The sequence below is a fragment of the Mchenga conophoros genome, linkage group LG20 (genome assembly GCF_057382185.1).
Source record: "Mchenga conophoros isolate Kocher_MC1m ecotype Shallow Benthic linkage group LG20, M_conophoros_male_GT1.1, whole genome shotgun sequence".
In the NCBI taxonomy this organism is placed as follows: Eukaryota; Metazoa; Chordata; class Actinopteri; order Cichliformes; family Cichlidae; genus Mchenga; species Mchenga conophoros.
The window spans coordinates 7881243-7902636 of NC_140545.1; the positions used below are offsets into that span (position 1 = coordinate 7881243).

The 21394-nt window shown below is 38.8% G+C and overlaps 3 protein-coding genes across 16 annotated transcripts in view; 2 read left to right on the forward strand and 1 right to left on the reverse strand.

The window, feature by feature from the left end:
- The window catches only part of cacna1db (calcium channel, voltage-dependent, L type, alpha 1D subunit, b), an 87819-nt gene extending 83375 nt beyond the window's left edge, over positions 1-4444 (forward strand). For all 12 annotated transcript variants that reach the window (XM_085261137.1, XM_085261141.1, XM_085261138.1 and 9 more), the window contains one exon: positions 996-4444. In XM_085261137.1, the coding sequence (XP_085117263.1) occupies positions 996-1301 (306 nt within the window). In that variant the 3' untranslated portion in view covers positions 1302-4444. The remainder of the gene's footprint in view (positions 1-995) is intronic.
- On the reverse strand, positions 3635-14166 carry chdh (choline dehydrogenase). Of its 3 annotated transcripts, none has more exons than XM_085261151.1 (10): positions 14115-14166; positions 12345-12790; positions 11761-11991; positions 10663-10829; positions 10016-10167; positions 9763-9892; positions 9475-9609; positions 8729-8871; positions 6892-6994; positions 3635-6659 (listed from the first exon to the last, which is right to left on the reverse strand). In XM_085261151.1, the coding sequence occupies exons 2-10, from the start codon at positions 12779-12781 to the stop codon at positions 6241-6243; spliced, it is 1917 nt and encodes a 638-aa protein (XP_085117277.1). In that variant the 5' UTR covers positions 12782-12790; positions 14115-14166; the 3' UTR covers positions 3635-6240. The 3 variants fall into 3 exon arrangements, with proteins under 3 accessions (XP_085117277.1, XP_085117275.1, XP_085117278.1); XM_085261149.1 differs by lacking the exon at positions 14115-14166 and adding an exon at positions 13783-13882; XM_085261152.1 differs by lacking the exon at positions 14115-14166 and adding an exon at positions 13494-13752.
- On the forward strand, positions 13277-19592 carry il17rb (interleukin 17 receptor B). Its single transcript, XM_085261155.1, is given in 11 exon segments — positions 13277-14339; positions 14446-14470; positions 16226-16342; positions 16654-16760; positions 16883-17018; positions 17158-17193; positions 17401-17430; positions 17518-17601; positions 18012-18277; positions 18478-18863; positions 18865-19592. Coding segments are annotated over 11 exon segments (1320 nt in total). The 5' UTR covers positions 13277-14237; the 3' UTR covers positions 18896-19592.
- The last annotated feature ends 1802 nt before the right edge of the window (positions 19593-21394 follow it).

The window sequence follows — 21394 nt, forward strand, 5'->3', positions numbered from 1 at the left end:
AATTAGCACAGCGTGTCCGTGCAGTGTTTTACATTGTGGCATGCAGAGAAATCTTAACAAAAAAGCTCACAGAGAGAGATTGAGCTTGTTATTGAACCCCAAGCTGGTAAGGGGAGCTCCTTATTAAAACACTTGCGGTGCTACAATATGCCTCAAGGTTCAACAACAGCACAACAGAAGTCACTCATGGTACAGCACTCTCTCTACAAAACAACAGCTGTCAGTGACGCTGCACCACGGCGTAAACACAACATTCAAGATAACAGTTTAAAGTAACGTAACCATAAACAATAAAACAAGAACATCTAAACAGCAGCACATGTCCCAAGGAATGATGGGAGACATTTCTGGATGTATTTTTACGATCTAAATATGCATATGTACAACAAAATATATTTAACAAACAAGTAAATTGTGTTTTATTACATTTACAGTGATGTTATGTTATTTTACATTTGACCTGTCAGATCACAGTCTACTTATGTAAATGTAGTGATATTCTAGGAAAACAGTACACATCATTTTCACTTGCATCAAGATATAGACTGATTACACAGTCTATATCAGTATAGATATGCAGCATGGTGTTTTCCCCATTGGGGTTGGACATGTTTTCAAAGTGTCCCCTAAATGTTTTTGAGCAGTTTTCTTTCTTGAAGTTTTCATTCTTGAACTTCTTGTTCTGACTCATTTGTGATGTACACCTCAACTTTTCCACTATGTCAAAATGAAAAACATTTTCATAATTACCTTTATTAAAAACAAGTATGGCTGCATGTCCAGGCAGCTAACTCAAGTTGGGAAGCGTGATGAGCAATGCTTCTGTCAGTGAAGCATTCATTTTACAAGTCAACAGGATGTTGCAGAGGTCATCTATTGGCAGCTAAATGAATACTATCTGTAAGACCCAGAATGTGTGGTTCTTGATCTTGCTGAAGATCACTTTTTCCACTTCATGGTTTCAGCTTTAATTATCTCCTGACTGCTCTCCACAGGTGCTGATTTCTGAAGGTTTGGGGAAATACGCCAGGGACCCTAAATTTGTGTCAGCAACTAAACATGAGATTGCAGACGCCTGCGAGATGACCATTGATGAAATGGAGAGTGCCGCCAGTAACCTGCTGAATGGGACCATGGGTAATGGCAACACAGGGAGGAAAGAGAGCGTTGGCTCGGATTCGCATGCCAGTGCAAATATTAGGGACCACAGCATCCGTGACTACAGCGATGAGGAACCATATGTGGCTGTGAAATGTGAGGAGGACCTAACAGATGAGATGATGTGCATCACCTCACTATAACAGCAGCTCACACTGGGATATATTTAGGATTTTTTCAATTGAATTTTTACTACTGCTCTACGGTGAGGGGACACCTCTATTCAAGTGCATCATGCAATAATGAAAATGTGTAAAACACAGATGGATAAGAGAGCAAAGTGCCTTGTTTTCTCTTAAGAAATGATGAAGAAATGGTTGGGTTTCTGGAAAATTTAGCAAACCAGAGGGAATCAAATCTGTCTGCCAACCAGTCTGCCATCTAGTGAGAATTCAAACCTCTAAATTGGGTTTTTCTTTATTGTTACACTGGTTTCTTACAGCAGGAAAAACTCAAATGTAGGTTTTCTAACACAGATTTTAGGAATCAGCTTCAGTTCAAGGTGATAATGGGTCGGCCCAGCTGCATTGTTCTAAAATAAATCTAAACTGTTTACTCGATATATAAAGAGCCAAAAAAACAAAAAGTGTTCCACCGTTTCAATCATTTTTAGATTGCAGTGCATGATTTTGTTTTTCCCAAAGAAGCTGATTTTGTTAAAACAATTTTAGAAAAATATCCAAAGCATTCAACTAACTTACGTTCCAGTTTAGATGTCTGAAAAAAACCCCCCACCAGCGCCAGGTCAGCGTATGGTTGTCCAGTCATTCCAAGCTTCCCTGTATTTCGTTGCCAGATCCATGTATATAAATAATGTGTGATTTTAAACCTTTTATTGGTCATGTTAGCAAACACTGGTTGTTCGCATTACATTATTACCTTCGTGACTCGATTTAGAGTAAAAAAAACTAAAACAAAAAACTTGACAGAAACAGTTTTTTTCTTAGTAGTCTTGATCACTTAAACTTCTCTGGGTTCACAGTTCAGGATTTCAGGGCTAAGCTTGGCTATGTCTCTGTTTTTGACTTGAAAAGGAAATCACATATCAGTAAGAAAAATAACATATCCTCCTTCTTCATGTAATCGCGGACACATTCTCTTAAGTCCTCCCTTTAAACTAACAGCAGTGCTACATTCAAGGAGTTTGATCAAGCTACACACCCTAAAAATAAAGGAATATTAGGATGCTGTGTGTCACTCGCTGCTGTGTGTCACTCACTGCCCTTGATGATCCTTAACTTTGAAGACTGAGTTTTCTTTGTTAAGCCCTTTACTCAGATATGCAATGATGGACTACTATGAATCACTATTCCCCCTGAATCACTCTGAGATCAGCAACAGTAGATAATCTCTGAGGTTTCTGTGTGATGTGGCTCAATAGTGAATGAGACCCAGACTACTCATGTTTTAAAAATAATTACTCACTGACAGGATGAAGTTATCTTTGGCAGTTCTTGAAGGTGAAACAAAAATAAAAGCAAAGACCACCAGAGTTTCTTTGTGCCACAGATGACACATCAAGTAAACCATTTATTTCCTCCACTGCTGCAAAACTCTGTTGTTTTTGCAATGGAATGAATAAGACCATACAGGTCTCTACATAATGGGCGACTATTTACTGGATTGCCTGACAATATACTATGTCAGTATATTTGCTATTGTAATGAAATGACTGCTGTTGCCTTTTATCTGTTGGAGTTGTTTTTGTCAAGACAAAGAGCACAACTTGGGGGAAATCGTAGTAAAGCGTTTCTGCACCACTAATGGGTGTTTGTCTCCCACTGCCAACTATAAAGCCTTCAGATTAATTTAAACAAAAAACAACATACCAAGTGATGGATAGGCAATCTTTCTTTTTTTCTTACTCTAAATACTGCTGTAAGGGCAATTTGTTCTGTACAATCAAAGGGCTCCTATAAAACCAAAACAAGGGAATGCTTGGTTACATTGTAACCCTGGTTCTCTGAGTGTAGAGACTCTCTCTCCACTCAACTACATATTTCATTTATGAGTTGGAGAGAGAGTCTGGACAGAATAGAGAACACTCGTCCATACTCAGATGCGTCAAATGTTTTTTGTTACCAAAATTACTGAGGTTTATTTATTTATCTATTGTGACTAAAAGTTGACTAAAGGGTCTAAATCCGGTGCCGGTGTTTGCTATTGGACATTCTGATGATGTAGATATACAGATGTACAGATGTATAAGCAGGATACAAGCTGCTATCTGGACTATCGTTCAGATGGACTGCAAATGCACTCTTTCCTCTTCACTCTAGAAGAGCCTCATACAGGTTTAAGTGGCCAATACAGCTGATAAATGAGACATATGCATTTTTTTAACTGCAAGTAAATTGTTTTTAATGTAGACTTTGAAAAAAATCTTATTACCTCTGTAACTCTCCGGGCCTGTTGGTTAACATGTCAGGGAAACTCTGGTAACGCTGCATTTGCACAAAAGTAGTAATCGGAAACATTTATGTGTGATTTTTTTTTCTTTATTGGCAGCGATCGTCATTGGTTGTCCAAAAGTCCATAGTAATGAATGATGAACCACCAAATCTTTAGTAAAAAACAGTGTTTGTACCCAACATTACAAAGATTAAAGAGAAGTACCAGATTCAACACTGGTCTGATTTCCAAGAAGCCATAAAAAGTCTGAGGTAAACATGCTGGCTTCTATGTGAGACTTTTGTTTTTTATTGAAAACCACCCAACTCCACTCCCCAAGGCATTCAGCTATGCTTTGAATCACTTACGACAGCTTCTTGACCGGAAGCCACCTGCTTAGGAATATAATCTGTCAAAAGTGCACGACTCCAGACAGTTCAGATTTACCCTGTGTCTCACATGCGAGAAACTTGAAACAACAACAGTCACGTGGAGATTATTACTAGTGCAACTACCCAAATGATTTATCATATGAGATAAAATGACAAGGACTGCAAAGCTTTGTTGTGCAACGCAGCTTTATTTTTTTGTACTGTTCCACTGCTTTACAGATGTCTATAAAGTGACAATGATGTATAAAATCTGTACAGCATTTGTAAAAAGTACGCGATTAACTTGAAGATCTCTGCTTTCTATCCAGTTGTATGAAAATTTAAAAAAAGCAAACAAGAATAGCTCTATCTCTACTTTGTAGCATGAGTACTAGTACCTTATAAGTTTTGTACCAATAAAAAGAGAAGCCCTTTTTTGCATACTTGAAGTTTTGCCTGGAATGACAATGAACCTGCTGATTTTTTTGTAACGAACACTGAATAAAGGCACAAGAACAAGGTCAGGAGGCTTTGTTTAGTGTCAGCACAGAAAAACAACAGAAAGCCTTTGACGGTGTTCACAGTAAGTTTCCCTTCATAATGACAGATGATTTAAACATTCACATCATGTTAGACAATACTGCATTATAATGTAAACCATAAATTCTTTATGATATAGTGCAAAGCTTAATAAGACATACTTATAATTTATGTTAGTGCTTTCATTATAGCTGCTAATACACACTGATTATTCGCTCAAAGTCTAAAATCTCAGCACCGGTGTGTGTCAGTTCAAACTGGACCAAACTCAAACACACTGTAGCCATGTGCAACATATACATGAATTAATACAAATCAAATGTAATCGTGATCTCATAGGCAACAATGATATTACAGTTACATTAAAAACATAGTTTTAAAAAATTCACAACACAATCAGAAAAAAGCTGCTTATAAAAAGTGACACTGAAGATTTTTAGTTTCAAAGTTCTTAGTGCGCGTAAACATAGTGTTAAAACATTTTGCATTAATTACTGTTTATACTAAACAGCTTTCAGGCTGACAGCGGTGCAAAAGCTGTGAGTTATGTAGCCCAAGGACGCACATTTGGCACATAGCATAAATCAAACAAATCAACTGAGGTGAGTTTTACAGATGCATTGACAGCATTTAGGAGGTCTGTTCCTTTAACTGTCTGTTAAATCTAGAGACGCGTGCATTGGTAGTGTAATCGCTACAAGTCTGATTATAATAATTTCTTTTCCAAGCTTGAATCAGGGTTTGGTCCAGTTTATATTACCACTTCACTTAAGTCTTTTTGGTAAACAATGTATGATCCTTCCCCACAGTTGTCACTAAACAAGTCTGTTTAGTGACAAGTCTGTTTAGATGTACAAAAAAAAAAAAAAGTTTGTTTCTTCCATCCTGCCTATTCAATGCTCTGTTGTCACGCAAACAGAGTAACAAAACCAAATGTTTTCTGCAGATGTTGATGGTAAAGCTGTAGCTATAGAAACTGCTATAAAAACTGGCTAAATTGTGGGAAACCTAAAGTGAAAGCGAATCACTTTATTGCCTTCATGTTAATGTGAAATGAGTGCGGGGGGACTAAAAAAACAAAACAAAGATTTTATCTGTTGAACCTGCAAGTTTTCAGGAAGGAAGAGGATTGTCACAGCGAAAGGCTGCCAACCTTTTTTTCTGGTCTGAGCAGACAGGAGCGAGCTGCTGAGGCCAGTTATTCTACAGTCTACAGTTTGCTCCAGCTGCTGACTGCAGCTCTCAACCACATTAGATGACGGCTGATAAGACAATTGTTTTCTGAAAAGCAGTGCCGTGGAAACGGATTTTCATCAGAAGCTCATATCCTTGAAATATTCAAGTTTCTTTAGTTTTTTAAAGCTGTTTTGCAATTTTTTAATGTGATGCTGGACACTAGTTTGTAATCTTGGGTAATTACTTCATGTTTAAGACATACATTTCACAGCATTTTTACTGAAATTCATGATGAGGCAGGCTGGTAAATTATTTGCTAAGCGAGAAGCCACATATTAGACACATTTCCTGTCATAACCACAGTGATTTTGCTGTACTGTTCCACCCCAATGGCAGCGTGAGACAGATGTGAAGTGTTTATGGTCCTAAATATGTGTGTTAGGCCAGGAATGTTCCCATGGTAATAATTCACAATATCAGCTCAGAGTTAAATTGATAAGCTCCTAATCGAACATACAGCTTGTGATTTACTGCTATTTTTGCCTAATAACTGACTCTATTGAGGGATTTTTCTAACTCACAGATAAGCTGTACACCTCTCTCTTTATCTCTGTGTGTCAAGTGTTGGAGGCTGGTACACAGGAACCCCCGAGTCAACGAGTGCAGGGCGACCTCTGATAATATCAGCAGTCTTCTCTGCCATCATGATGGTTGGAGCATTCAGGTTTCCACTGACAATGCTGGGCATGATCGAGGCGTCGATCACACGAAGCTTCTCCAGGCCCAGAACGCGTGCGTTTGAGTCAACCACCGCCATCGGGTCAGAGGGCGAGCCCATCTTGCATGTGCAGGATGGATGGTAGGCAGTGTCTGCCTTTTGGCGGACAAAAGCATCAATGTCTGCGTCGGATTGGACCTGAGGACCAGGCAGGGCTTCAGGACCACGAAAGGGGTCAAAGGCCTTCTGGGCGAAAATCTCTCTGGAGAGTTTGACACACTGCCTGAACTCCCACACGTCAATATCTGAGAGGAGGAGAGGGAATCAAAACCAGGAAAAGCTTATATAAGAACGTGCCAGAGCAACTTTGTTGTAACTCAAAAGTCTGCAAGCTGCTGAGGTAAAAGTTGATGCAGAGGGACTTCAATACTGCAACAATAACTACAAACATGTCAAAATACTGTCATTGTTCAAAAATAGATTTTATAGATTTTTTTTAAGGGGGAAATTTAAAGGAAATATCAAATACATCCAGACCTGTGGTGAGATAGTTTGGCTGAATGATTGGGTGGTCCAGGGGGTTGGTGCTCTTCAGCTTCAGCCAGCCTGTACTGGTGCTCCTCATTGGTCCAACATGAACCTACAACAACAGCATGAGTAAAACTGTCACTGCTAACCGAGCTAACTAAAACAGCACAGCTGAATTTCATTAATCCTAGTTTGTAAACCCAAGCTTTTTACATGATAAAGGCTTTTTAGCTTTTTAAGTTATTTTGTCCAAGAGAAAACCTCAAAACACTAAATTCTAGGGATGTTCCTTATTTCTTACTCGAATAACTGTGGAAAAAACGTAGACTAACCAACTAGTCTAAAACTAAGGAACACTCAAATATTAAGTTTAAATTGACAAACGTTTGGTGGAAAATGTCAAAAACAAATAAGAGAGGCGTCTAAATCATTTATGACATTCTTAAATAGCGAATCAAGCTGTGTGGCACCTCGCATTGTGCATTATCAACACTACACGTTACACTCCAGACAGTGAAGGAGAAAAACACCTAAACTAAACCGATGTTATATATGATATGAAAACATGTAACTATAACAGATGTTTATGTATAACTAAAATACGACAAGTTAACATCTGGAAAATGAATAAATTGTGACTGTAAAGTTTGGCACGTTGCTCTTTGAAAATTCATGACACCTACTAAAGTAAAAGTTCTAAAAATTTAAAATAATAAAAACAATAAATCATCCGCCCATTTTCTTCTGCTTATCTGAAGTCGGGTGAGCGGGACAGCAGCAGGGAAGCCCAAACCTCCCTCTCGCCACCTCCTCCTCCGGGGGAAACATAAAGTCTTTCCCAGGCCAGCCTATAAGCGTAATATCTCCAGGATGCCCTGGAGTGCACCAGGGCCTTCTCCCGGAAGGACATGCATGGTTGGAACACCTTACCCAGGAGGTGACGGCCTTGGCCATCTATTTTCGATATGGAGGAGTCGTGGCTCTACTCTGAACCACTCTCAATTGACTGAACTGCTCACCCTGTCACTAAGGCAGAACTCATCTTTCAGAGAAAGCTCATCAGTGTTAACAAAAATATGAAGCGTAGATTAACAGATTTATGGCATTTCTCAATGACGAAGCGCCATCTCGTGCCAGATGGCTACATAACATTTAGTACACAATAATTTACCGGCATTGGGCATGAATTAAAATTTGAACAGAGTGAACAACTTAAGTCTGGTACCGACTAGTAACTAGTACTAGTAGTAGTAGACTTGTAGCTGTGCACATCCCTAGTAAAAACACCATCATAAGTGCTCATTTTTGATGTGGAAAAACTGAGGCCACTGTCATCTTTCAAATGAGGAAAAAAACTGATGCAACTTGAGATGTGGGCCTTTTCTAGGGAGCAGGTTTAGCTAACACATCTGAGTTCATAAACCCTGAGATGAGCTGAAATTCCAATTCTAATTTACAGATGTATGACACTATTAATTAAAGTAAAAAGAAATAAACGGCTGCGCCTTTTGCACCGTTTAAGTAGAAGACAAAGAAAAAGAGCGAGTGATTTCGTTTCAGGTGCACTTCTCTGGAAAAGAGGCTATAAATAAGGGTGAAAGGTTCCCCGCATAGAATTTCCTGGAAAACTCATGGGGCTGTTTTTTTTTTTTCCATGGAACATATGCACGCCTGTAAATACTCCTCTGCAAGACTGGGCATATTCTATGTGCTGCAATTCATGCTTTGGGCTGTTTACTTGACTTCTTGTTTCTACACATGTTTATAGAAGGCTTCAAAAAACATAAGCATGCCCACTGCACCAGCATTAAGAAGTCACGGTTTTGCAAAAACAAGCTTTACTCACCTGGTAAGCCTCTATTTTGGGGGTGACTCGTCCGTGGTCAATGACTTGTGAGGGCAGAAAGTGAAATTGGATGTCGGGGTGTGCTACTTTGGGACGACTACGAATAAATCCCCCGCTTTCCATGTGGGCTGTTGCTCCATAACCTTGTGGGAGATTGATGTGGTTAGTGAAATGATTGTACTCTTTATTAGACAGGCATGTCTATTTACAAGAAATGCCCCTGGGGTGATGTGATTGATGAGCTTTTTTTCTGGTAGTGAAAGTTCTTTCGACTATCTTAGCTGACTTTCTCCAACAACCAGGAACCAGACTGTAAATGTAATTTACCAGGATCACCAATAAAACACCTCATGTCACATTTCCTATGAGTCACCATTGTTAAAACTGTGAGAGATTCTTCTATATACTGTGTCAATGCCAGCTGTAGTTTAGAAAGAGGCAGTGCTGCAGGCTGATACATTCCTTACACGCTGTGTACCCAGTGAAAATAGTTTAATATTTAACATCTGCACAATAATTGTGTATAATCATTAATATAGCTGAAACCTGAATGAAAGTTAAAGGGTTTATATTAACTCTCTGGTTTCTTTTCAATTATATTTTCTGATGAACAAGCATTTTAGATGAGTGAAATGGCAGTTTGGAGACATCTTCATCTAAAAGTGATGCAAGGACAGAAACTCTCGCTAATTCTATAAAACATTTGGGAAATTGTCCCGTTATAAATGTGCAGGTGACTTGGTTACCAGTAAACATGGTGAGCCACTCGAGGCCTATCTTGACCATGTGGAAAGGTTTCTGGGCTTTGTACAGGGTGATGGGCTGAGTACACTGCTGCTGGACATACAGCTCCAAGTGATCCTGCAGGTTATTACCGACACCTGAGAGAGGAGGAAGGCAAAGTGGTCTGACAGTAAGCACCGAAGAGATGATCGTCTGAAGTCACACAAGCATCAGTTGGAAAACTTTCTAATTTTTGTAGTTCTTTAAGTTAGAAGTAGGCTACAAGGACGTTCTTCACATACGCAACACACCTGGTAAGTGTTGAATCACAGGGATGCCGAGCTGTTTCAAGTCATCTGCATTTCCAATCCCAGATAGCATGAGAAGCTGAGGGGAATTGATGGCTCCTCCGCTGACTATCACTTCTTTTTCTGCAAACACCTGAACAGACAATAGAAAAATCGCTGTAAAGGGCCAAATTCAGGATATAAAACATAATTCAGTGTTTCAATTAATTTCATTTTATGATCCATTAGTTAATCTTCTAACATCTATCCTCCTTGCCTTTTTCTTTTGTCCATTTTGAATGTATTCCACCCCCACAGCACGGTTGCCATCAAACAGGATTTTAGTGGTCAGACATCGCACCTCCGCCTTCAGATTGGGTCGACCCAGGGCTGGTCTCAGGTAAGCACTGGCAGTGCTCCACCTCTTCCCTTGATAGATTTAGACAGTGAAAGTATGTAAAGATTAGATCAAGAATTAAACAGTACTGAAACGTATTTGACCAGTAACATGGTTTCTCTTCTGCGGCCTCAGGAATTATTCCATATGACGTACGACAGTAAATACTTTCTTAATGGGCCTAAGTTTCAGATTTTTTTAGAGTTGGTTAAGTAGTTCTATGAACACACAGTGACATGTGCTCAGAGGTTGAAAAACACATTGTGGTCAACGACAAACACACATTTTTCATCCAAGAAATTAAGCCCTTCCTTTTTTAAAGGCCACACATCTGAAAGCATATTGATTTGCTCTCCTGACATTTAGACTGTAGTATTGATATTTTTACCTTTGGAGCTAAATCAGACTGAGATCAGACGTCTAATTCTGCCACTTGAAAACATTTCACCAGAAAAGGTTTGTGGCACTTTACCTGTAACTAACCCTATTAATTATCTATCAATTCTGTAGCATTTAGCATTTAGAACCTTTATAAATGGTCATGTCCATCCAGCCCACGCCTTCCTGTTGGTATCCATTCATGTCATCAGTGAATGGATATCCTGCCTGTCGCCCCGCCTCAATAAAAGCCTTATGAAGGGGATGGTTGGTTTTCCCTCTGGACACCTGAAGAGGTCCGCTGCCGCCTCGGTATCTACAATATAGAGCAAAAACATAAAGATAACATTAAAAAAAAAAAGACAGAGAGAGCTGTTTCAATTGTTTTCATAGGAAGTAATGTAGTGTAGGCATGCAAACAATATTAATAATTCTCTTTTCTTTACTGTTGGATATGCAATCCAATAACTGAGAAGGTTTTCCATAATTGCTACACTTAAATTTAAGTGTTCTTCTATGTTTCTGTACCATATTATCAAACACAGTGATTATACTACTTCCTTTACAGGTCATTTCAACATTTCAGTTTTACTCTAACAGCCATCGTCATCATTCAGATCTAGACAACAAAGGTTCTCAGTTAAGCATGCCAAAGTCCTTCCTCCACAAAGTCATCCTGTAAATACTTGGGTAAAGTCTTTGTAGTCTCCCGGTGTTTGTTTTTGGTACATTTCCTGTGGTTTTCACCTTGTCACTGTGGTTGTACTGAACAGTTTCCAACGAATTTCTTCTCATAAGCAGTCTCATCAATCTCATTCAGAGTTCGCTGACATTTATTTCATTGTTTGCTATTTATGAAATGACACGTTATATTGTATCAAATATATCCCACAGTGCCTCAAATTTCTGTTTGCACATAATAGTTTTAAACTGTAAAGTGCTTTTGAGCTGTGACCTTTTTTGACTGATGTATTTCCTGGTTTCTCACATTCTTAGAAATTAGAGACAGCCAGTCTAGATATGCGTGATGCTCGGTGTAGGTGCGTTCTGCAAAAGAATTCAATGCAGTGCTGTGCATTTATGCACAAGGAAAAAACTGTCTTGTTACATATTTGAGATTTTAAAGCCTAGGCGAGCGGGACAGAGAAAACAGCACTGCCACGCAAGTGAAAAATGCTGTGATCATACATAAAAAGATACTGGAAAAGCAGTGGTAAAAATGCCCAGTATATATTTGTATTAGTTACCTGTTTTCTCCCAGCTCATGACACTGAGCTTTCCTAAAATAAGGCAGACAATGCTCATAATCCCAGCCATCTGCGCCCTCTCTTTGCCAGCGGTTATAATCTTCAGCGTGCCCGCGGATGTACACCATTGCATTGAGTGAAGAGGACCCTCCCCAGACGCGGCCCCTCGGCCAGTACATTACCCGATTGTCCATGTTGGCTTGAGGTAAAGTGTGGTAGAACCAGTTATACCTGAGCAAAAATGAAATGAGATAGCAACAAGTCAGACTATTATAAGTTAATAACAGTTTATACAATGTTATTATTACTGGTATCAGAATGCTGGGCTATTAATGTTAGGCCAATACTGTACTGTTTTTGCACGTGTAAAAGCGATGTAATATTGTAATGCCATTTCATTGTTCACATTTAAACAACTGAGATGTAGGTTAAAGGTCAAAGGTCTGCTTGCTACACACTGAGCTAATTTAGAAACCCTTTAGCGTGTAATATTAAATGTCATACAGTAAGGCAAATGTCTGTTTTTATAAATCTGAACAAAAACATTTAATGACTCGAATAACAAAACAGATCAATCAAAGTACTTGTCATCGCAGAGGTTGTAGATCAGGGCAGCTGGCATGTGGATTTTCCATGAGAGTCGCAAGCTGCCTAACCACCTGTCCTTAGGGCCAGCCTCGAGCAGCAGCGCAGACTCCTGGGCGTCTTCTGTGAGGCGGTTAGCGAGGACGCAACCAGCGGACCCCGCTCCAATAATGACATAACTGTAAGATGGTGTTTTCTGATCGGCTGTAGGTGACGATGCAGAGCTCCACTGAGAAGATGAGACAGTGAAGCATCTGTAATGGCTGGAGAAGGATGAGCTGGGGGAAGAGGGGGGACCCATCTTTCTGGTCTTGGGGACAAAGCGGCATTCGGGCACACTGGTAAAGAAGCACCTGCAGTCCCTTATAAATCTTCCCTGTCTCCAAGTCACAGCCCTTTGGGCTCCAGTTAGGCTCCGTGTGGTCAAACACAACATCCTGTTTTCCTTATTCAAACACATATTTGAAAACAAATCAGAAGGGGGTGAGCTTGGAAATGTCTAAAACTGAAACTCTGATGAAAAGAATGAAATTTGTAGTATGTGTCTGCATTTCTGCACAACTCTCTTAAATATTGTGATTCTATATAAGAGAGAGGCTGTAAGGTGATATAGCAATTGAGCATGATGTCCACATCACATCACTTCAGTCTGTCAGCAAGGAAGACTCGATGTCCACTACAAGGGACTGAAGATAAAAATAAATAAATAACTATTCTGTTATTCAGCAGGTAACATGTTTCTTTCATCCACAGCACAAGTTAACTAAAGGCCGAAGGATAAAATATCTGTCTCTCTCTATTGGCCTTGAAAAGACTAAATACTTATTCATCTAATATGACTTATGCCACTCCTTTTCTTTGAAATGCCCAACTGATAGTTGTGAAACTGACAGCAGTTAAATTAATAACTAGGGACAACTAGACACTCAGTACATAGGTTAACTTGACTTGCATCAAGTGCAGCATGTTAAAAGTTAAACTTTAATTCTCTGTCACATCAGAAGTCCTGTGTTTCTACAGCAGTAAGGCCTTCTGCTGCCTGACTTTGTTATTCAGTCTGATAAAAGTCATAAAAAAACGAATTTTGTTCACAGGAAAAGCACAACTGTTGTTTGTGGCTGAGCGCACATGAATTTAGTTCAACAGACCTGGAATTGCACCGTGTGTTTCTGGTGAATGTGTGGTCTGAGGACTGTTCCGTGTTGTTTCTCGAGAAAACAATGTGCAGTTTTCCCAATCGGACCGAGGCAGAGAGTGATATCTAGGTCACGGCAGTCATATCAGTAAACCAAGAGTCACAAATGTCAGCAAGTATTGACTAACAAAGTAACCGCTGTCTAGCAGTCTCTACGCCTTTGCTAATGTCCAAACTCTACTTTTAAGTCATTCTGATTGAAACTTTGAGATGAAAACTCAGTTTCGCAACCGCTAACTTACCAGCATCTAAGTCCATACATCTAGTTACATTAGTTGATACATTTCTGCTTTAATATAATTCATTTTTTAAAAAAAAAAATAGCGTCGAAATGTTACATTTAAATGATTTAGAGACCTGGCGATGGTCGTAGCGGGGCTGCTTATAATCTCTATGGTTGTTTAGGTCTACCGCTAACGAGTGGTCAGAGCTCACAGTCGTCGTCTGGACCTTAAACAGCACACAAGGACACGGAAAATACTCAGTATAACTTCACACATGCGACACTTAATTGGACCTGATCCGGTGCTGGAATAGTTTAATGAGAAAAGAGGACGTGAAGCAGCAGACCTACCTCTCAACAGGCAACAAGTAAAACGGTCAGCGCGGTGGGCGGGGCTTATCGTATTGAAATAACGGAATTCAGAGCGTCAGCACTACAGTGCTCCTGTAGGTAGTTAAACAGTTACTCGGCTTTATGATCGTTTATTTCTGTAACTTTTACTGGTGTTTTATTATGTGGGGAGTCACGCTGTTTTTTCTGTTTTGTGTCGCCGCCCAGGTGACATCACATAACATTGTAAGTGACCTACATTTTTTTAAGTAATCCTTTATTATTTAGTATTTATTTATTTTAATTCAAACTTCAAAGGGATCTTACATTTATTTGTGCTGTTGCTTTTCAGGAGGTGAAATGTGAAGAATATCATGGTAAGCCTATTTCATGTTTATTAGCGCTAGATGGAAACTATAATCTGCCAATATGTTATGTTTAAACTATTTCAGGTCGACTATGAGCACCTTTGTGTTCCAAAGTAATCTGGTTCTTGCCAGGTTCTAAAATGTGTTAAATACTCCCTCAGATGAACAGCAACGCGTAGAATATAAAGATCTTTGTCAAGATATAGAGTACAGTGAAATTCGGTTTGGCTGTCTCTTAAGATTAAAAACAATACATAAATAGAATTAATAAAAAATAAGTAAGTAAAGATACAAAATAGCCTGGCTGCACCAGCAGAGGCGAAAAACAACAGCACTGTACATCATTTTACAATTAAAATGCCCTCAGCCCAGACTGTGTTTGTATCTGAGTATTTCTGTGCCATGTTTACAGTCAAGTGTGTAGAGAGGTGGAAGCCACTGCTCCAGGACATAAACTCTTCCCGAGTCTGTTACTTCTTGTTTTTATTCTTCTGAACCGTTTGACAGATGGCAGCTGTGCAAACCCAGAATATTCTGGATGTGTACTCTTGTAGAAGTTCAGTAGCTTGAGATATTACACAGTGTCATTATTTAGTTAACAAAAACTACGGTAAGATGCAGATGGAGTGTGTGAAAGCACACCTCAAGACTTAATTACTTTGGCACTCGTAGACTGCAGACTATGACTTCATCAATCTCTCACGCTGTGGAGGATCATTGTTGAGAAATTTTGTTATGCTCTTTGTGAAGGCATTGCTTCATTTCATTGAGGTTTGTGGGGCTTGATGAAACTTCCACTCCTAAAAGATGTTAACTGTCTTTCCACGTGTGAATAATATTCCTCACTCTAGATTGATTATATGTTAACAGCCTTATATCTCATCCCAGACTGATGGTCATCAGAATGTCCTTTGTCTCCTTGGAGGTGTATTAGCCTTCAGATTTGTAACAAATTTCTCTGAGTATTGCATGGTTTGTTTGATGAATCTGCTGGGGTATTTATTAACTGCAAGTTGGGGCATGTAGAATCTGAAATGTAGCTCCAGGGCTGTTTGCGGTTTCTGTGAACATTGCAGATTACAACTTTTTTATTAACACACATCTGAACTTCCCAGACCAGCAAACTCACAAAACTTTGTGATCATTAGCAAATCGGGTGGATTTGATTAGCAGAAACTGGCTGCTGCTTTTCACTTTTAATCCCTTTGGAAGCAGTAAGGGTGTTTTTCACACACTGCTTTTGCTTTTTGATATGTTTTTGTTAAATAAGTATGTCATGTGTTGTTCATGTGAGGTTGTATTATTTTAAGATCTATTAACAGCCAGCAGATTATTTTTAATATTTGCTGATATGTTAATACGTTATAATTTAAAGAGGGTGAACTTTCTTTTTTCCAATTGACTCTAAAGCTACTAGTGGTCATATTTTTACTACTTTTCTACACTTTAAAAAAAAAAAATTCATCACTGACAGACACATGAAAGGAAAATCACAATAACAAATGCATATGAAGTAAGAATTTAAGATAAAAAAAAATGCATTACATATTTTGTGAGTTATCAAATATGGGAATAGCCATGCTTATTTGAGATCTTCAGATTTCATTATACTCTGTTTGTTTTTATCTTTTTTGCAACAAAAACTGTTACAGAAGCTGCAAAATATATTTCAGCTGCCAAATCAACACTGACCATCTCTTTAAATATCCGAAAACACAATCCGTCTGCGGGGACAGTGAGCACCGCTGTTGTTTCTCATTTCAGGTTTTCCCCCAGGACACGAGACCTTGGTTCCATCTCTAGTGGCAGGCTTGGAATTGAAGATGGTGCCAGTAGGCGAAAGAGTCATGCTCAACATAAGCTGGGCGATCAGCATTGATGGTTGGAGACCACATTTTGTGTGTTTTTTATATAGCACTTGGGACTGCTGATGTTATGACAGATTTACTAAACAATCATACATCTGCAGAGTAGACAGTAGGTCTTTGTTGCACATGTTTTATTTGCTGATGGTGGTGAAACATTAAGGACATTGAGATGATATCCAGCAAAAGATGTTGAAGATTTTTCCTTTTCTTTCATGCATTTTATACAGTGTGTATTTAGTGTGTCAGGATCCTTGGCATGGACACTCACTGGTTAATATCTAAAGGCAGACTAATTTATTTCAGTCTGTTATTTTCTCTCTGCAGCTAGTACTAAATATTTGACAGCCACTCGCATCAGAACTGAAAGACAAGACTACCATTGTAATTACAACCCATCTTTGGCCAGTGCAAGCTTGGATCAATTAGAAAAGGTATCAGTCTTAACCTTAGTAGTACTGATCATATCTTTTGGTCCTATTTCCTACATAGGGAAAAAGGTCTGTGATGCTGTTAATTGTTTTTTCCCCTTTTTTCTTTTTGTTCTGAAACCTAGATATGGTTTCATTATGCTGTAAATCCCACCTATGGCTACAATGAAATACAAGTTGCAAATCTCCCTTTCCCTCCACTGGTGGATGGCAATTTAGTTTATGTGACGAAATGTATTTATATTCCTAAAACACCAAAAAGTAAGTGTTTTTTTTTTTTCTTTTTTCTTTTTTTCAAAATAAATTTTTGTAAAACCTATTACAGCCAAAACTTTTGACGGGCACAATATACTTAGGAGATATAAATGGTAAAACTATTAACATTTTCTCTGTTTTATAGCAACGGTTACACCAACTTCTCCTTATGTAACTACAGGTGAGCAATACTGTTCAGTATAGTTCAGCTAATAATTTCAGTGAGTCTGCAAAGATAAGTACATATAGAAAATCCCAGTCTCCCAGTACTGCAAGGGAATATATCAAACCACATGCATGAAGTGCACTGTATGATTTTTAAATACTTACTACACCAATTTACAATGCATGTGATGACTAATCTATCTTTTCTAATTATTTACTCCAGTTAAGGTCACTACTGGGCTAACTACTCCAGGTACGAGTCACAATTTCCTAAAGCACCTGTACTGAATCAATAAAATCTGAATAAATGTGTTTCCTCTGTATATGCCCGCTTTTGCAGCTCCGAGAGTAATCGTCAGATTTGCCATCATCTTTACCGGAGGAGTGGTCATCCTCATTATCCTGAGTTTATTCTGCATAATGTGTAAATATAAACATTTTTGGGGTTTTTTTTGGAATATGCACCTGAATTATTAATGATGAATAGGAAAAATATATGCTCAACAAAACGCACGTTTACTTTGTGTGTGCACAACGTGATTTACTTGAATGCTGAATTGTATTTAGCAAAAAGGCTCCCTGCTACAGGATGACCTTACCTGCAAGCCTTTTGAGCTATGTTTGGAGTCACTTGGAAATAAATGCTTTAAACATCTTACCTTAAAATGCTTTCCAAAGCACAGAAACTCTGCTTCACCATCCTAGATTTAAAAGTTGTATTCAAGAAGTAGTCAAAGCTGGGGATTCCCCTTCTAGACACAGTATAAAGTTCAACACTGCTGGCTGGTGCTGAAGCTGACTAACTCTCCTTTCCATTGTTTTCTTATTACCCAGATAAAAATAGGACTGTTAAAGCTGGCCAATTACTGGACTACCAGAACATTCCTGTGGTGCCTCCTCATGTGCTTTTGGTGTACCCTGCTGTAAATTCAGCATTCCAGCGTGCTGTTGTTGCACTTGCAGAGTTCCTGCAGTTGCATGGCGGCTGCAAGGTTGCAATTGACATTTGGCAGCAAGAAAAGATTGCACAGAAGGGGCCGATGCGCTGGCTGGCTGAGGAAGCTAAGTCTGCAAACCAAGTCCTTATTGTCAGTCCACAGGTACAGTCTATATGAAATCATCATTCTTAGTCATTGTCATATTTATTGATATGTGTTCAATATCACACGATTACCTGGACTCTTGCATCTTTAAGTCAAGAAACAAAATAAGGATGTGATAGAACTTATAGGTGCAGTATGTCTAAATGTCTAAATATACTACTGTGTTGTATTAAAATCATTTCTCGCTCTCTTCAAAGCCCAGCCACTGTCCTCCTGACCCCAGCATGTCAGAATCCTCCATCCCAGCTGCAGCTCATGACCTTTACCCTCTGATTCTTAACATGGTGGCAAGCAACGCAAAGAACCCCAGTGAGCTGTCCAAGTTCTGGGTGGTGCAGCTGGGTGAGCAGAAGGACAAGAGTTCTTGTATGTTGCCCCTGGAACTGAGGGTCTGCAAAACTTTTTGTCTGATGAAGGATTTGAAAAAACTTTACAAGGGTCTTCACACTTGCGAGCAGATTGACAAGAAGATAATAAGTCTGATTTGTAAACGGGGTGTTTCCTACAGTGAGAACAGCACATTGACATTGAGGGAAAGTGTAGAAACACTAAGGGGGCATCAGGTTAACATTTCCAAAGAAGTCACCATTAAATTCTGTGATCACCACAATTTGAATATTAGTCATGATAATGTTTTGACTGCTTGATCAAGATGGGTCTGAACAGGTGCTGATGATTTTACTAATGATACTGTTTGCAGAATGTCTTCATGTGTTTGTTTGTGTAAATATGATGAAAGCATATATTTGGAACTGCACCTAAATGTTTAATACGCACAAAGAAAGAAAGAGAAAACAGATAATTCTCTATCAAAGAGTAAAGTAGGCCATCTGTGTCCACTGCACCACTGGCTTTCTACAGTGCAGTCCTGAGATCCAGGCACATTTAGTCCCCACTCTGGTCTCGCCTCAGGTGACCTCAGTAGGTCACATGATAGGGTGGGCCAAGGTCTCATAGTGGTTTCACCTTTAAATCCCCAGTGATGGCGACCCAAACCTGGGACTCTCCACGTTTTGTTTTTAGAACTAACTAAGCCTCTTGGATGAGAAGTTAAACGTCTTCACAAACTCAAAGAAGTCAACTTGCCTTCTTTTTTCAAGCTCCTAAGAATATCCTAACCTGGATGTCCAGGAATGTATATATTTATATGTATCTCAATTAAAGAGAAGCACTAGTATGGACCATTATGCATGCTCCTGGATAAGCTGCCCATTCATCCATGGTCGCATGGAGGCTGGAGCTCGCTAGATAAGCTGTATGTTTCCTTAATCTAGTGTGTTTTATTCAAATAAAAATTGAAAGCAGATGAGTGGCTGTGGACTGTTGTCTTCCGGTTAAAAGGATTCTGGGCTCAAACTCAACCCTGTCAAACAAGGTTTTTTTTTTGTTATGAGCACATTGCATAGATGGTATCCTGAAAATTGTTTGCAGATGTGTGTTTTTGTCTCTCTACAAATTCTAGCCATGTGATATGCAGTTCTCCATATGTACATTAGTGGGAGATATGTACTTTACTAGGCAGTGGTCTATCTACTGGCCCTCCATCCAAAAACATAAGCAACAGCAGAATATACAACATTATGCAGATAAAGTGCATCCATAAGTGCACAGGCCAAGTCATTTGGTGGTTAAAATAGCCATTTCCCATATGGAAAAGATAAATATAAATCTTATAAAGTTTGTATCTGTCTTGTATGAAACTTGTATGAAAAGCATACAAGAGTGAAAACACATATAAGATCCCTTGAAAAATTATATAATGAAACTTGTATGTTTTGGATACTAAAAAAATATATGAAAGTAATGAGAAAGTGGCCACTTTCATGAGTAAATCATGTAAGCCTTATATGATTTATATATGATTTACTCATGAAAGTGGCCACTTTCACGAGTAAATCATATATGTTTTTACTATTTCTTTTCCATATGGGTTATGATAGACACATTTTTCATTTTCTGGAAATAAATTAATTAACTGTTACTACTAGCCCAAGTGCCCCTTAGTAGCAAATGAACACAGTTTATAAAGCACAGAGTACCAAGGTATTGCTGCTGACAGAGACAGTAGGAGACTTCACATCCCTAATGGAGCCCTGCCTGACTCTAACACTGTTTATAAATGTAACGGGGCTGGGTGCTGGTTCTAGCTGCTAGCACGTTACCTTCAACATGTCATCTGATCAGGCCCATTTCACTGCAGTATACCTTCATATTTTATCATACATCAGTGCTGAACATTTAAGAGTGAATGTAATTGTGCAAGCACAAACACAAACACAGTGTGTGAATGTGTGTGTGAATGGGTGGATGACAGGTTGTGTAAAGCGCTTTGGGGTCCTTAGGGACTAGAAAAGCGCTATACAAATACAGGCCATTTACCATTTACTTCTGAAAAATGTTTCACAAAATTCTGTGCAAACAGCAAGATTGAAAAATTCAGGTGGCCAACCTGTCTCTCGCTAACAGACCAGAGGACTCCTTACATTGCATCACATGGTTAATTTGCTTTGCTGTTTTCCCAACAGAAAAACGACCAAAAGACTCAGGCTGAGGAAAGACTAATAGAGAAACTAATCCAATAACTAAAAGGGAAAGGAAATGCAGTGAGGAAATAGAATTGTAAAGGAGTAGGAAAAAAATCTGTGTTCTAATATTAGCTTTTAACACATATTTTTTAAATTGCATTTTAAAAATATTTAGATTTTTTTAATTTTTATTTTTAATTACTGTATTTAGAATAAAATACTTGTAGAGTTACTGCTATAGCAGAAACATCACACCTATATCCATGGCACTCTCTATGAACTTGATCTTGTCAATTTTGAAACCTTTGTTTACATTCTTGACAACAAATGATGAAATTCCAGTGTTGTGACCATAAATATTGTTTTGTCATGGTGGACATATTCCATCTTGGTGTTACACAATCATGAAGTGTATCTACAAATGTTTTTTGTAATCTCAAAGATGCATACTCTTTGCAAGGAAATATCAAAACCGTGTTGTGGGGACTGAGGACAGGAGGGAGCAGTGAGGTACAAATAACTGGACTCTTGTCCTGCTTCATTCCCCTGACTCTGCTCTGCTGGTATCTTAATTGCAGTCTAATCTCCT